General features: G+C 43.9%; 1 protein-coding gene across 6 annotated transcripts in view; it reads right to left on the bottom strand.

Annotated features, from left to right (window-relative positions):
• Positions 1-13184, bottom strand: part of CCDC9B (coiled-coil domain containing 9B) — a 65174-nt gene that overhangs the window by 26422 nt on the left and 25568 nt on the right. For 5 of the 6 annotated variants that reach the window (XM_044436336.1, XM_044436333.1, XM_044436334.1 and 2 more), the window contains 2 exons: positions 11307-11381; positions 570-757 (listed from right to left, as the gene is read on the bottom strand). In XM_044436336.1, coding sequence (XP_044292271.1) covers positions 570-757; positions 11307-11381 — 263 coding nt within the window. The remainder of the gene's footprint in view (positions 1-569; positions 758-11306; positions 11382-13184) is intronic. The other variant, XM_044436338.1, reaches the window with a different exon arrangement.

Genomic DNA, 13184 nt, shown 5'->3' with positions numbered 1-13184 from the left:
TGGGTAAAGGAGAATTACTGCTCATTTCTGGACTCCGGTTCCCACTGAGTTAGCAGTGCATTCCACTAGTGCAACAGAACTAGCAGAGGTGCAGTGGCAGTTATTCACTTTGTTGGTCCTGAAATCAGGTTGTTTCTAATTGCACCTAATGCAGCATAACTGAGACCTGTCAAAATAATGCCTGAAGCACATTCACTAGCAATGGGTGGTGTGTCATAAATCTGACTCTCTTGCTGGAATGAAAATAAGTAATGAAGTTTTCTTATATAAGAGTCTCTTTTCTAAACAACTTAAAATGCCTCCTCCTTCCTCTCTCATACACCAAGCATTCCAAGGGATCCACTCTGGGTCACTGGATCAGAGCCATCTATTAAGGCAGAGACAGTGATATACTATCATCTTTCTCTAACAATCACAGGCTTCATAGAACACAGAGCCTCAAGAGCATCATTTGGTATATTGCTTCCCACCCACTCCCTAGCTCCCACTGGGATGTTATTTCTACCCGTGACCTCTCTGTCCAGGCAGCTGAAGCCAAGTGTGTTGGCCCAGATGTGGAGACAACCTACATGTATTCCGATTTTTCTATATCCCAAGCCCGTCGCCATTCTCCTCTTGCATTCTTGTGGCGCGCCAGACGCTCAAGATCGATCTGATCCCGTTCTTTCTTCCATCGCATGTATTCTGACCGCTCTCTCCCCATCAGGTTGCAACCTTTGTCTCCTGGGCTCTTCATCAGGGGGGATTTCCCTCTTTCCTGATTGAAACAAAAGGGTAACTAATTAATGCGGCAGCACCCTCTGAATGACTAGAGTTCAGGTTTTAAATCGCACTACTGCAACATTCTTAATTTTCATCGTACTGCAAGGCTAAGAAGTCTCTTATGGCTTCTCTGTGTGAGGTGTTTATTGTACTGTATACCCTCACTCACAGAAGTTTGTAGGCCCTTTTCATGATCTTTTCTTCTTCCAGGTCCTTGCCTGTGTTTTGCAGCCATTTTCATGGCTTTTTAAGTGAAGAAAGTCTGATATTAAATTTCAAATTGAAATGAAAGGCTTACGTATTATTGCAACAACTATAACACAAGAGCACCTTATGGTTGGCATATACAAAAGAAAGAGAAGGACAACACCCCTGAAGAAAACCAGGATGTACCCTTCCTCTCAGAAAAGAAACAGAAGAAGCTTCATTGTAGTAGTCAGTCAAACACCTCATGCAGAGGCCTTAGTTTGCTTATCTACTGGTTGGTCATCAGTTTTTCTTATGTTGTGGCCACCCCATTACTTTCGAACACAATGGCAACATTTGAAAAATCAACAAGCATCAGTGATGTGGGATTGTGCAGCTTGGCAACACTTATCCATAACTAAACCACACTTCTCCAACCTAATGCCATCCAGAGATTTTGGAGATCAACTCCCATCCGTCCCAGCCAGTGTGGTTAATGATTAGTAATGCACTTCCTCTACACTGGGGTAATCAGTAGAGATTACAGCTGTAGGCAAGTGCAAATGGAGTTTATTGATAACTTTAGAAAAGGTCTTGTGCAGTGTTCCTTATTGTTTTTGGTCTTCAGGGCTCCAATTAGAGTTCGTTAGGTCTTCTTATCTATTCTTTCCTCTTATCCTGTTGAGTCTTCTACCTTGCAATTTTGGCAGAGCCCTCCCCACTTCAAAATATTGTACGGAACCGAACATTAAAAGTTTAGCAGATAACTAGTGTTCATATTATGCAAAGACATTGCTGTAGTACTGCTCTTTCCCTTTGCTAAGCACACTTTGTAGATGGGATAATCAAATACACAGACAGTTCCTCTTTCTTAGGATGTTGTACATCCCCAAGGGGGTCATCCTGCATTGCCAAGAGTCTTGGGGGATGCACATCCATGCCGGGAACACAATACCCAAAGCAGCCCCAATAGGGTCAATAGAAAGAGGAGAAGCTAAAGGAGCGATGCCCAATGGGTCACTGTTTTCTCACCACCATTAGCTGTAGCACAGTAACCCTCAAAGTAGCTTTGGAGATGTTCCCCTCCTAAAGACCTTATGGACATTGCTGCTTTCATGTCACTACTGCTTCTGAGTCTCTGGAGGATCCTGATGACACAACAGCTAATTTATTGCTGCAATGAGCAAAGGTGAAGAGCCCATTTGGGATGCTTGGGGCTGCTGGGGAGTGACCACAGCCACCACTTTACTGTTCCCAGGCATTTCATGGCTGAGCTCTTGCTTTCCTCCCATCACTATTTGATGCTGTTATTTTGGATGCTATTTTTATCTGCTGCTATTTTGGATTTGTTATATTGCTTCTATCTCCCCCACGGTTTCATGTTCCTTAAACTGGATGTCATTGTAATTAGGAGTTTATTGGTTTTTAATATTGCAAGCTACTTTGGAGATGATGTAGGACTTTAGCGGTAAAAATTAAAAAAACAGCATTTTAATTTACAGCTATCTTTTCATTTGGTCTATTATTATTAAAATACCTTAGTATACCACTATTTGTAGATATTTCATAGTGGTTCACAAATTCACAATAAAAGACAAAAGAGGAAGCAAACAAAGCAGTATGAAAGGAATGCAATAGTCAATTCTAAAAATCTCTGCTAGTGAAAGACTTTTGACCTCTTCCCTATTTCTTTCCCTTCATGTGTCATGACTTTCTAGACTGCAAGCCTGCAGACAAGGACTCTCATGGTTTAGTAATTATTTCTAAGCTGCTCAGGAAGACTTTCTGGTTGAGGAGCAGGAAGAAAATAGTCTAAATAATTAAATAACATGAATAAAAGTCCCAGTTAAATGAAAATATTTTTACTGGCCTGCTATCCTCTTTTAGGAGGATAATTAATCCACTGCTTGATTAAATAGAGGGTCTTGGGCTTCTGCAATTTTCATATCCTAATTGTATCATTGTGCTATAAGAGTCATTTGGCTAGCTGAGCCAGAGATGGTAGAGCAGAGAAGCAACCTAGTTCTCTGCAGCTGTTTACAATTCCCATCAGCTCCAGCCAGCATGACCAATGATCAGGGAGGATGGAACTTATCCAAAACATTCAAAGAACACCAGGCTGCCTAGGCCTGAGCTAGAATACATGAAGGGGTAGAGACATCTGGGTTCCAATATTTTAGGAATCCAAGACTCTAGAAATGTTCCTCATTCAGATACCTTCCAGATGTTTGAGACTATTAAATTCCACAATCCTTTACCATCAGCCATGTTCTACAAGATGGCTGAAAGAGGAGAGGAGCATTTATCTTCCTCAGTGACCCATTCAAATAGCATACAAGTATATATTGTACAAATACAAATAAGATTTCTGTCAGTCTGGGATTTAGAACCTACTTGCAAAATGTAATGGCAGAACTAATTAAGCAGGAGAAATCTACAACAGATCAAATGAGTCTAGATTTTTTGAATCCAGTTATGTTTTACCAAGTTGTGCAGATTCTATGGATTTTCAGGCTATTTCTTTAACCTTCTTTCTTTAAAATCTCACTCTCCTGAAAGGGAAGGCTGATCCTATTTAACCCTTACCATTGCCTTACCCATGCTGGTACACTCCACCATCCCTGACACTGGCCATGCTGGCTGGGGCTGAAAGGAATTGTAGGGAAAACATCTGGTGGAACCTAGGCTGCCTTACAAGGACCTGTGCACTGGGTGACACAGGCCAGGATACTTCTGTCCATACCACAGAAAGGATACAACGACTAAGGCCCCTTGAGGAGCCCACAGCTAAGGATGGGATCTGAACTTGGGGCTTCCTTCTTCATATTCAGGTACTTCTTCATACTACAGAGCTATAAATGTGCACACCTGTATAGCTGGTCCCTCAAGTACAGTGAGCTCAGAACAGCCTGCATAATGAGCATCAAATGTACAAGTCAGATCAATGTTCTTTGAGTAGGGAATTGTCTGCTTGTGCTGCCTGTGGCTTCATGATTTATTGTTCTACCCTGTGTCATAACAGTCTGGTCTAGTCTAGTCTGGCTTGAATGCTCAAGAACTGAAGAGAAGAGAAGAGAAGAGAAGAGAAGAGAAGAGAAGAGAAGAGAGCTTGGAACAAAGGAACATGTACCGGAGAGAGAAGCTATCAATGCAGCTGGCATTAATACATAGTCCATTAGAGATGAGTGCCAACCAGCTACACTCTGGTAGCACGGGGAATAGCTCAATATCCCATGATGTTAATAGCGCTCCATAATTCTCCCTTCCAAGGTGGCCACCCCCATTCTTCCTCCAAACAAGAATTAATCTCCTTGCCATTTTGTTGCAGTTCGACACAGACGGGAGGAAAATTAGAGACCAAGAAACCTGTTGCCAAGGAGACACACCTGTGTGGGCGGGCAAAGGAGGGAAGGAACAACAATGCTCCACTTCCCTACCAAAGAGAGCTGTGGGGTCTGACAAGCCCATTCATACGTGGGAGGAGAAGTAAGAGGTTAGAACATCTATTGCGAGCAGCTGGAAAAGCCCTGCTGGGTTTGGTGGGCCCACAGTTCTTCATACCTCGTAGATGTGCTGGTTCTAAGACTCCCCAGCAGTATTGCTTCCGCTCTCTCCCTGATCTTTTTCCATGACTATACGTACCTCAGCAGGCAGACATGGGTGTTCAGGACTCCATAAGGTAGTGAGAGAAATTAAGAGATGTATTTATATCAAAGAAACTTCTGGAGCACTGGAATACTATGTGTATAAAATCTGTAAATTGTTGGGGAAAATCTGGGAGATTAATCTAGTCTGGAGTCCTGACTGAGTTAGGCTCCAGGGGAGGGGGCTGGCTGCTTAGGCACTCACAGAGGCTTTGGTATAGAGAAATCATCACAACCAAAGTGACAGTTACGTACAGTGGGTCGAATCACAAAGTGAGGTCACATCCAGTTAGGAAAGCCAGGTTTGGTAAGCAAGGCAGAAACTCTCAGAACCTCAGAAGGCTTTCTGCAGGACCCGCCTGGTCACAGTCGAACCTCATGAAGGAATCTGTTACTCCTGCACGGGACTCTCAGTGACTGAGGGCTTAAGTAGCCGAGTCAGCTCTTGTCCTTCACAAGCTCCATCCCTGCTGACCCTGGGGCCCTGTGCCTCCCCAAAAGACACACTCCACACTATCAGCTTCACTGCTCAGACCTACACAAGGCAGCCCTTTCTGTAAGCAATGTGCTAGAAAAGTGCTTTGGGTTTACCATAGCACAGTAATACAGAGATAAGAACTTTCCACCAGCTCAGTACTGCAGAAAGGGTGAGCGTTTCAGCAAGGCCATGGTGAGATGGAGAAAACCAGTCAGAGTAGGGCAGGGGTCCTCAAACTTTTCCACCAGGGAGCCAGTTGAAAGCTGCGGTGCTGGAAAGGTGGTGCCGGTGGTGCATGTGGGCTGGGCCCGGGCCGGGGGTGGCGCATGCAGACGCCCGTGCTGAGGCGGGCACGTGGCGCACGGCGAGCATGGGAGTGGGTGAACACGCACTGCAAGGTGGGCGCACAAGTCAGGGGCTTGCTCGCTTGGAGATCGTTTTCTCAGAGTGCGCAAACTGCTGCCTCCCCACATGCGGGGCTAGGTGGGCGGCAGCGGGCGCGGCAGGTCCAAATGGGCATGGCGAGCTGGATAAATGGGCATGGCGGGTCGGATCCGGCCCCCAGGCCATAGTTTGAGGACCCATGGTGTAGGGCTTTAGGAGCACATGGGGATGGCTGGGAGAAGCAGCAGCAGACCAGACAGGGAAACTCTGGGATGCCCAATTCCCTACCCTTGCCTTCAGTTCACTTTTATTGCTTAAAGCCGAGTGACAGCCTACAAAGCCTATAATGGTAGTTTTACTAAACAAACAAGAGGCATCCTAACCTGATATTCCTCTGGGTGTCTCAGTGCTTTTTAATCCCAGGTTCCCAGGTTCTAGAACTCCTTGCTAAGGGGAACTGAATTGGCTCCCTCTCTTTGACCTTCTTCCTGCTAGCAGGCAAAGATGTTTTTATTCAGACAGGCCTGAACAGAAGTCATTCTGCTACTGGAAGGGATTTTAATTGGCTGGTGCTGTTTATTCTTGAGTTTTTAATTGTGTTCTTAATTCGGTTGTATCTTATATTTAAGATTTTGTTCTTACTATGCATTGTACTGTTAACTGCCTTGAGTGCCTTTTTTGGCAGTCTGACAGAATAGTGATTAATTAATTAATTCCTGACAGTTGTCCTCAGTGGAACAAATATCACTTTATTAAATCCAGAAAGCTTCTGCAGTCAAAACTGGAATCTCAGACATCTCTGTGAAAGGGGGAAAGGCAATGTCAGAAGATCTGACTGTGTATCTCTTGGGTCTCATCTTGTTTGTTCCTAGGAAGTTTTAAAGTGTAATGTTATGGAACATGAATGAGAAACTGGATTTACACTGGATAGCAAATATTCTGCATTGACCATTTTAAGAGGCATTTTATTTCATAATTTAATATATTTAGAGTCTATCTTTCAAGGCAAAAAGCCCTTTCAAGATTGCCTTCAAAAGTTTAAAACAATAATTTACATGCAATTAAAATGTTTGTGTGATCCATAGGTAGCAAAAGTCACCCAGTGACCCCATTTATTTTATTTATATCTCACCTCTTTCCCATCAAGGAAATCAAAGCAGTTTACATAATCCTCGTTCTTTCGCAACAAACCTGTGAGATAGGTTATGCTGAGAGTCAGTGACTGGTTCAAAACTGACCTAAAATCCAGTGGGATTTATGGCCGAGTGGTGACTAGAACCTGGATCTTCCAGTTCCTAAGTCCATCATTCTAAACACTACACTGGTTCAGTTGAGATAGTTGTATTTAATGCAAGAGGCTAAAGGCTGTTAGTATCTCAACAGGGCTATGTTTCTTATGTAGACATTTGCTGGACTTAACTAAAAGTGCTTCTTCTTGAAAAGAAATAGCAGTTGTCAAGCACCATCTTTTCCTGAACGTCCGCCAGCCATTTCTTGTGAGCCCTGCTATGCTGATGGAATGCCACATGCATCAACACCGTGACAGGTATGTTGGCAGAATAGATTGATGGTGGAATGCACTGCCAGTGAAGATACAGTGAAGAATCCTCAGCCCAAACAGAGCAGAGCCATGGGGGGCAGTGAGGCAAATTTGCACCACACCCAATTCCCCGTCCATCTACAGCTATACCCTCCTCAAGAAAGCTACATTGCACCAGCCCCAGGCTTGGCATAAAAGTTCTTCACATTGATGGAAAGGGGAAGCGGAAAAAGCCACCTTCCTCAATAAGCACCCCAGCCAGTCTGCCATGACCATGCAGAAGATACGGTGTAATGGAGGAACATCCCTATCTGTATATTAATGCTGAACTCCAAAGACAGGATGCAGGGATGGGGCTACCTTGCTTTGGTCCTATGGGATCCATGTGTGTTGCTCGTAAGGAGAATTTCTGATGAAGGAAACCCAAACAGTCCCTTCTCCCGCAGTGTCTAAAAGGGGAATGTGATGCCAGGTGGAAGGATGAGCTACTTGCAGAAGAGGACTAAACATGCTGCCTTAATTTAAAATGTTACTTGAATGCAGGAGAAATTCCGTGCTTACGGTCACTGAGCCCATTGAGGCACCAATCTGTTAGGATGCACATCTTGAGTCTCAGCTGTCACTGGTTGCCTCTGCTTTGCATCAAGTAAGTGAATGGCAGAGAGTTCCCATCAGGCAAGGAGCTGTTTACCGTTCCGCCCTGGGGCTCGGCTCGGCTTGGCCACAGCTGTGCTTTCTGGGCCATAAGGGAGTTTTAAAAGTCACCCTCATGGCACTCCCTTGGCTGCAGCTGAGGCAAAGGCACTGGAGCTCATCTGTGTTCTACTAATGAATCACATCTCCAGGAAAAGGAGGCTTATTCACTCTGGGCTCCATTAATTAAGCGCACAAATTGACTCGAGGGAGCGGAGCCTTTCTCTCAGGCCTGTGCTAAGCTGCAAGTGGACCAGAACCATGGCAAAGCTGCAAGTGGGCCAGAACCCTCTTTGGCACATTGACAGGTGCTGGATAGTCTCTGGGTCCACAATCTTCCCCAGCTACCTCACACTTCCCAAACAGCTTTACTACAGCTGTAAGAATGAATCACACGCAATGCATTTTAGATGCATGGCTTGACGGAACAGTAAAACAACTGATATGACAGAGCAGTGTTGAAGGCACAAGAAACAACCTGCACAGAACAGGCTCGGTACAGCTGGAGCATTTTTACTGTCATTCAGGGGCCACATGCTGCCCCATCTTTTTCAAGCAGAAGCCTGACTGAAGTTCCATTTTATACTTCTGATAGAGCTGATTCCCCCACATCCCCATAACGCCTTGCCTGCAGCATTTTTAGTTAAAGTGAACCAACTGGACCAGAGAAACAACTTCCATCTTTTGCTAGCATGAAAATGTAACTTCAGGTAAGGATGGTTTGCTTAAGGTCATGCTGTGCTTATTGCACCCTCTGGTGGACTATCTGCATAATAGCACCCTGACAGCTTTCCGCTAAAAGAGGATTAATTAATGTTGCCCCACATAGAGGGCTGACTTGATAGATGGGACCATCTTCCCACTCTCTGGCTCCTGCTTTCCACCCTCCCATGTCTGCCTCTGACAGCTCCCTCTTGCAGTGAGCAGGTCATGTGACACCAATGCAGACTGAATAGTGGCAAGCAAAACTGGTGCATCTGATTAGGGGGAAGGGATCTTAATTACATCTCAGCTGGATATATGTACAGTATTTGATCCATTTAGATGTATGCTGTTTTTTAAATATTGACATATCAGTATATGTCAAATTCGCCAACCCCCCCCCCCCGTTTCTCTCTCTTTTCTTTTGCCCTGAGGTGGGGGGGTGGTTCATTTAATTTTGTTTTGTTTTTGTGAAATTCACAATAAAAATAAATATACATCTTAGGTTGAATTTAATGTAGCTCCCTTTCACATCTATTCCTTGCAGGCATTAAAAACATAAGAACAACCTTGCTGGATCAGATCAAGGGCCACCTAGCCCATCATTCTGTTCACATGGTGGCCAACCGATTGCCCACAGAATATCACAACAGCCCCCGCCTGCCCAAGTAACTCCCAAACAGGTGTGCAAAGACATACTGCCTTTGATGCTGAAAGTTCACACCTAGTCATCAGGGGTAGTAGTCACAGGTTCTTCCATGAATTTATCCAAACTCCTTTTAAAGCCATTCAAATTGGTGACCCTCACTACATCTTGTACGGATTCACTATGAAGTGAATCCCATAGTTTAGTATCCACTGTTTGAAGAAGTACTTTCTTGAAACTCTGACCAGTTAATTAGCTATCTAACATTGTGAGGTCAATCCATCCATCACAGTGGACAGGGATTCTGTGAATAAGCATAATCTCCACTCAGAAAATTCACCATAAATGCTGTGGTATTTTCCTATCTGTTGTTTGATCCCTTTCTAGCCAGAATCACTTGTAGTTAATCAAGGAAGAAGAAGATGCAGTAAAGATCAGAGAGGGGCATCACTGCAGCAACAATATGAATTGCATCTCTGACCAAGACTGAAAGAAGTACACATTCTTACAGTTCAGGTTTGTTTGTTGCATTCCCTAAAAGTACTACTTTTGACATGAACTTCAAGACAGGAAAATATTAATTAAGGTTCTAAGTATAAAGCTGGGAGGCTAAAGAAACCCCAAGTAAAGAGCTGGCAAAGTGATCTTGGGGATCTCTCTGTTATGTTAAATCAAAATATTGTTATATGGTACACTTAATGCAATAGATTTAATTTACAGTCCAGAAAAATGCAATAGTAAAAGAGTGTTGCAGAGAAAAGCAGAATAGTCTGATACTGCTTTAGGAGAGTTCTTGCACACCCAAGACTGGTGTGCCATATCTCCCTTTTCATGGATTAAATAAATTGTCCCTAGCATGTAAGGGATGATGCAGAGATGCTGCCAAGCTTTCCTGTATCCTCACAAAGGTCTCCAGCATCTACCCTTGGGGTGCATAATTATACTGAAAGTGTGCATGTGATAGATGTAGATACCCACATAAAATCCTGGTTAGCATTTAGCTGGAAAATTTTCCTGATCCACAAAGCTCTATAGTGTATATTATGATATCATTGCATGATTATATTATAATGAATGCATAAACTGAAGCTCAATCCAGACAAGACGGAGGTCCTGCTGGTGGGTGGCTCGGGCCTCGGGATGGGGGATTTGGGCCTTGTCCTATATGGGGTTGCACTCCCTCTGAGGGACAGGGTTCACAGCTTGGGAGTGCTCCTCGACCCTGAGCTGTCTCTAGAAGCTCAGATGACGGCAGTGGCGAGGAGCGCCTTCCTTCAGCTTCGGCTGATACATCAGCTGCGTCCCTTCCTGGAGAATGACTGCCTGGCGACAGTGACACATGCGCTGGTAACTTCCCGATTAGACTTCTGTAACGTGCTCTATGTAGGGCTACCCTTGAAGATGATCTGGATACTTCAATTAGTGCAGAATAGAGCTGCCAGGTTGCTAATGGGGACTGGGCGTTGTTCTCATATAACTCCAGTTCTCCATCAGCTCCACTGGCTCCCAGTTGAAGTCCGGGCCCAATTCAAGGTGTTGGTTATGACCTATAAAGCCCTAAACAGCTTGGAACCTGGATATCTAAAGGAACGCTTGCGCCCATATATGCCCTCCTGCCCCTTGAGATCAGCAACGGATGCCCTTCTCCGGGAACCCTCTGTGAATGATATAAGGAGGGTGGGTACCCGGAGGAGGGCTTTCCCTGCGGTGGCGCCCCATCTATGGAATGCGCTCCCCAGAGAGGTCCGCCTGGCGCTGTCGTTATTTGCTTTTCGGCACCAGGCTATGACCTTTTTATTTAAAACTTATTTTAATTGCTAAATTATTGTATTAATTAGGATTTTAAAAATTTTAGCCGAGAATGCACTGGCGGTTTTAAATGTTGTTGTTGTTGTTGTTTTTCTTCTTCTTTTAATTGCTATATTATTATTATTTATGTATGTTTCATGTATTGTGAGCCACCCCGAGGCTTTGTTGCGATGGGGGTGGCATAGAAATGTTTTAAATAATTAATTAATTAAATCAATCAATAAGAGCAGAATCTGCTGCATATCTGAACTGATGGCTCATAAAGAAAAAGAAAAGAAAAAGAAATAGAGCAAAGTTGCCTACCTGACTTTATGGATTATTCACTCCCAGTATAATGTACTGTTTCTAAACTGTATGCTTTCAAAGATGCTATTGGCATTTACTGAATTCGGTTCATAGTGCAGTCACTTCTGCCTCCCCCTCCAAGTTTGCTGAACCCATGGCATTAAAAACTGCTCTCACTTTTCTGATCAATGCATTCTCGGAGTACTTGTCACCCTCTGACCACCTCCTCTCCACTGTTCTCTTTTCATTCACCTGCAAGGATACAGAAGGGGATATTGATTCATTCAGAAACAACAAGGCTTCAGTACAAGCTAGGAGGTCCAGGTGACTCTTCCAGGAAAACTGAGGGATCATTGATTAGGAGCAGGCAAGAACCAAAGAGATAAGAGATTTTCAGGTGAATGTAAGCACATTAGGGCAGAAAGAAGGGAACTGTTGGGAAGCAAGAAGGAGAAGAACAAAGTTCTTACCAAATCTCTTCTATTCCACCCTGCTGCCAGAAAGGAGGAAAGAAAGGTCCATAGTTAAAAGCTCGGTCTTTGATATCAAATGAGTGCTTTCAGGCAAAATTAGCACATAGGCAAAAAACTTCTGCACAGCTAGGGTGGCTGCAAACATACCACCAAAATGAGGACAAAAGAGAGGACAAATTTGCTTATAGTTTGTACATGCTAATCTACATGCACAGCTGCAACTTAGAAATATTTACTGTAATTTAAATAGAAACATGATACATTTCCCCACAATGAAGAAGATTATAGCCAAAACACTTGCGCATCTGTTCAGTCTGCTGCCCAGGTGTTAATGCTGATGGGCAACTTCAAGCACTCACTCTCTCCTTATGGTTCTTTTTCTTTAAACTGGATAACTGGTGAGCTCTTCAAACTACAGTAAGAATGACAAATAGAAGAGTGTTCTGCGTAAAGAAGGACACAAGGCCAGGGCCACCCTATGCACAGCAGTAAAACACACTATTGCTGATTTCATTTCTATAGAATGTTTGACCTGAAGGCTGCTTTACTTATGCCAGGCAAGACTTGGCCAGAATAATGCACCCAGAAGCTACACAATAGGAATTATTTGAGTACACCTTCACTCTCCAGAGTCCTTAATCATGCCCACCATTGGGTTTGCCTTGATGAAGGCCATTATTCTCATTTTATAGATGAAAACTAGAAGTCGCTATGGGTTAGCTCCAAAGGTAGGCTTTCACGTGCAGCAGGTATCTTGCAGAATACTCACAGAAGAGCTGAATGGCTGGTGCCTTGCACTACAGCAATGCACAGAAAAGTGAAAATAATCCAAATACATTCTTCCACTGCACAAGAGGTTGTGCAAACTCTAGCTTAGGTGCAAGCATGAGAACTGCAGTGGAAACACGGAGCTGAGGCTGCAAAGCATTTGCAGAAGGTTCTGGTTTTAACTCCTGACATAAAAATGATCAGGAAGCAGATGATGAAGAAGCCTTCCGCATGTTTTTCTGGAACTCCCTGGCTTTCTCCATGATCCAGCATATGTAGGCAATTTGATCTCTAGTTCCTCTGCCTCTCTGAAACCCTGCCTGTACTTCTGGTAGTCCACATACTGCTGGAGCCTAGCTTGTAGGATTTTGAGCATAATTTGCTAGCATATGAAATGAGTGCAATGGTGTGGTAGTTTGAACATTCTTTGGCATTGCCCCTCTTTGGGATGGGAATATAAACTGACCTTTTCCAATCCTGTGGCTACTGTTGAGTTTTCCAAATTTGCTGGCATATCGAGTGCACACTTTTACTGCATCGTCTTTTAGGATTTTGAATAGCTCAGCTGGAATACTGTCGCCTCCACTAGCTTTGTTGTTGCTCAGACTTCCTAAGGTCCATTTGACTTCACATTCCAGGATGTCTAGCTTGAGGTCAGTGACCACCCCATTGTAGTTATCAGGGACGTTAAGTTCTTTCTTGTATAGTTCTTTTGTGTAATCTTGCCACCTCTTCTTAATCTCTTCTGCCTCTGTTAGGTCCCTGCCATTTTGGTCCTTTATCATGCCCATCTTTGCATGAAACGTTCCCTTCG

This window comes from Varanus komodoensis, unplaced genomic scaffold, assembly GCF_004798865.1.
Source record: "Varanus komodoensis strain SLA01 unplaced genomic scaffold, ASM479886v1 scaffold3, whole genome shotgun sequence".
Lineage (NCBI taxonomy): Eukaryota > Metazoa > Chordata > Lepidosauria > Squamata > Varanidae > Varanus > Varanus komodoensis.
The sequence above is the reverse complement of the archived record's forward strand: the minus strand, read 5'-3'. Positions and strand labels throughout refer to the sequence as shown.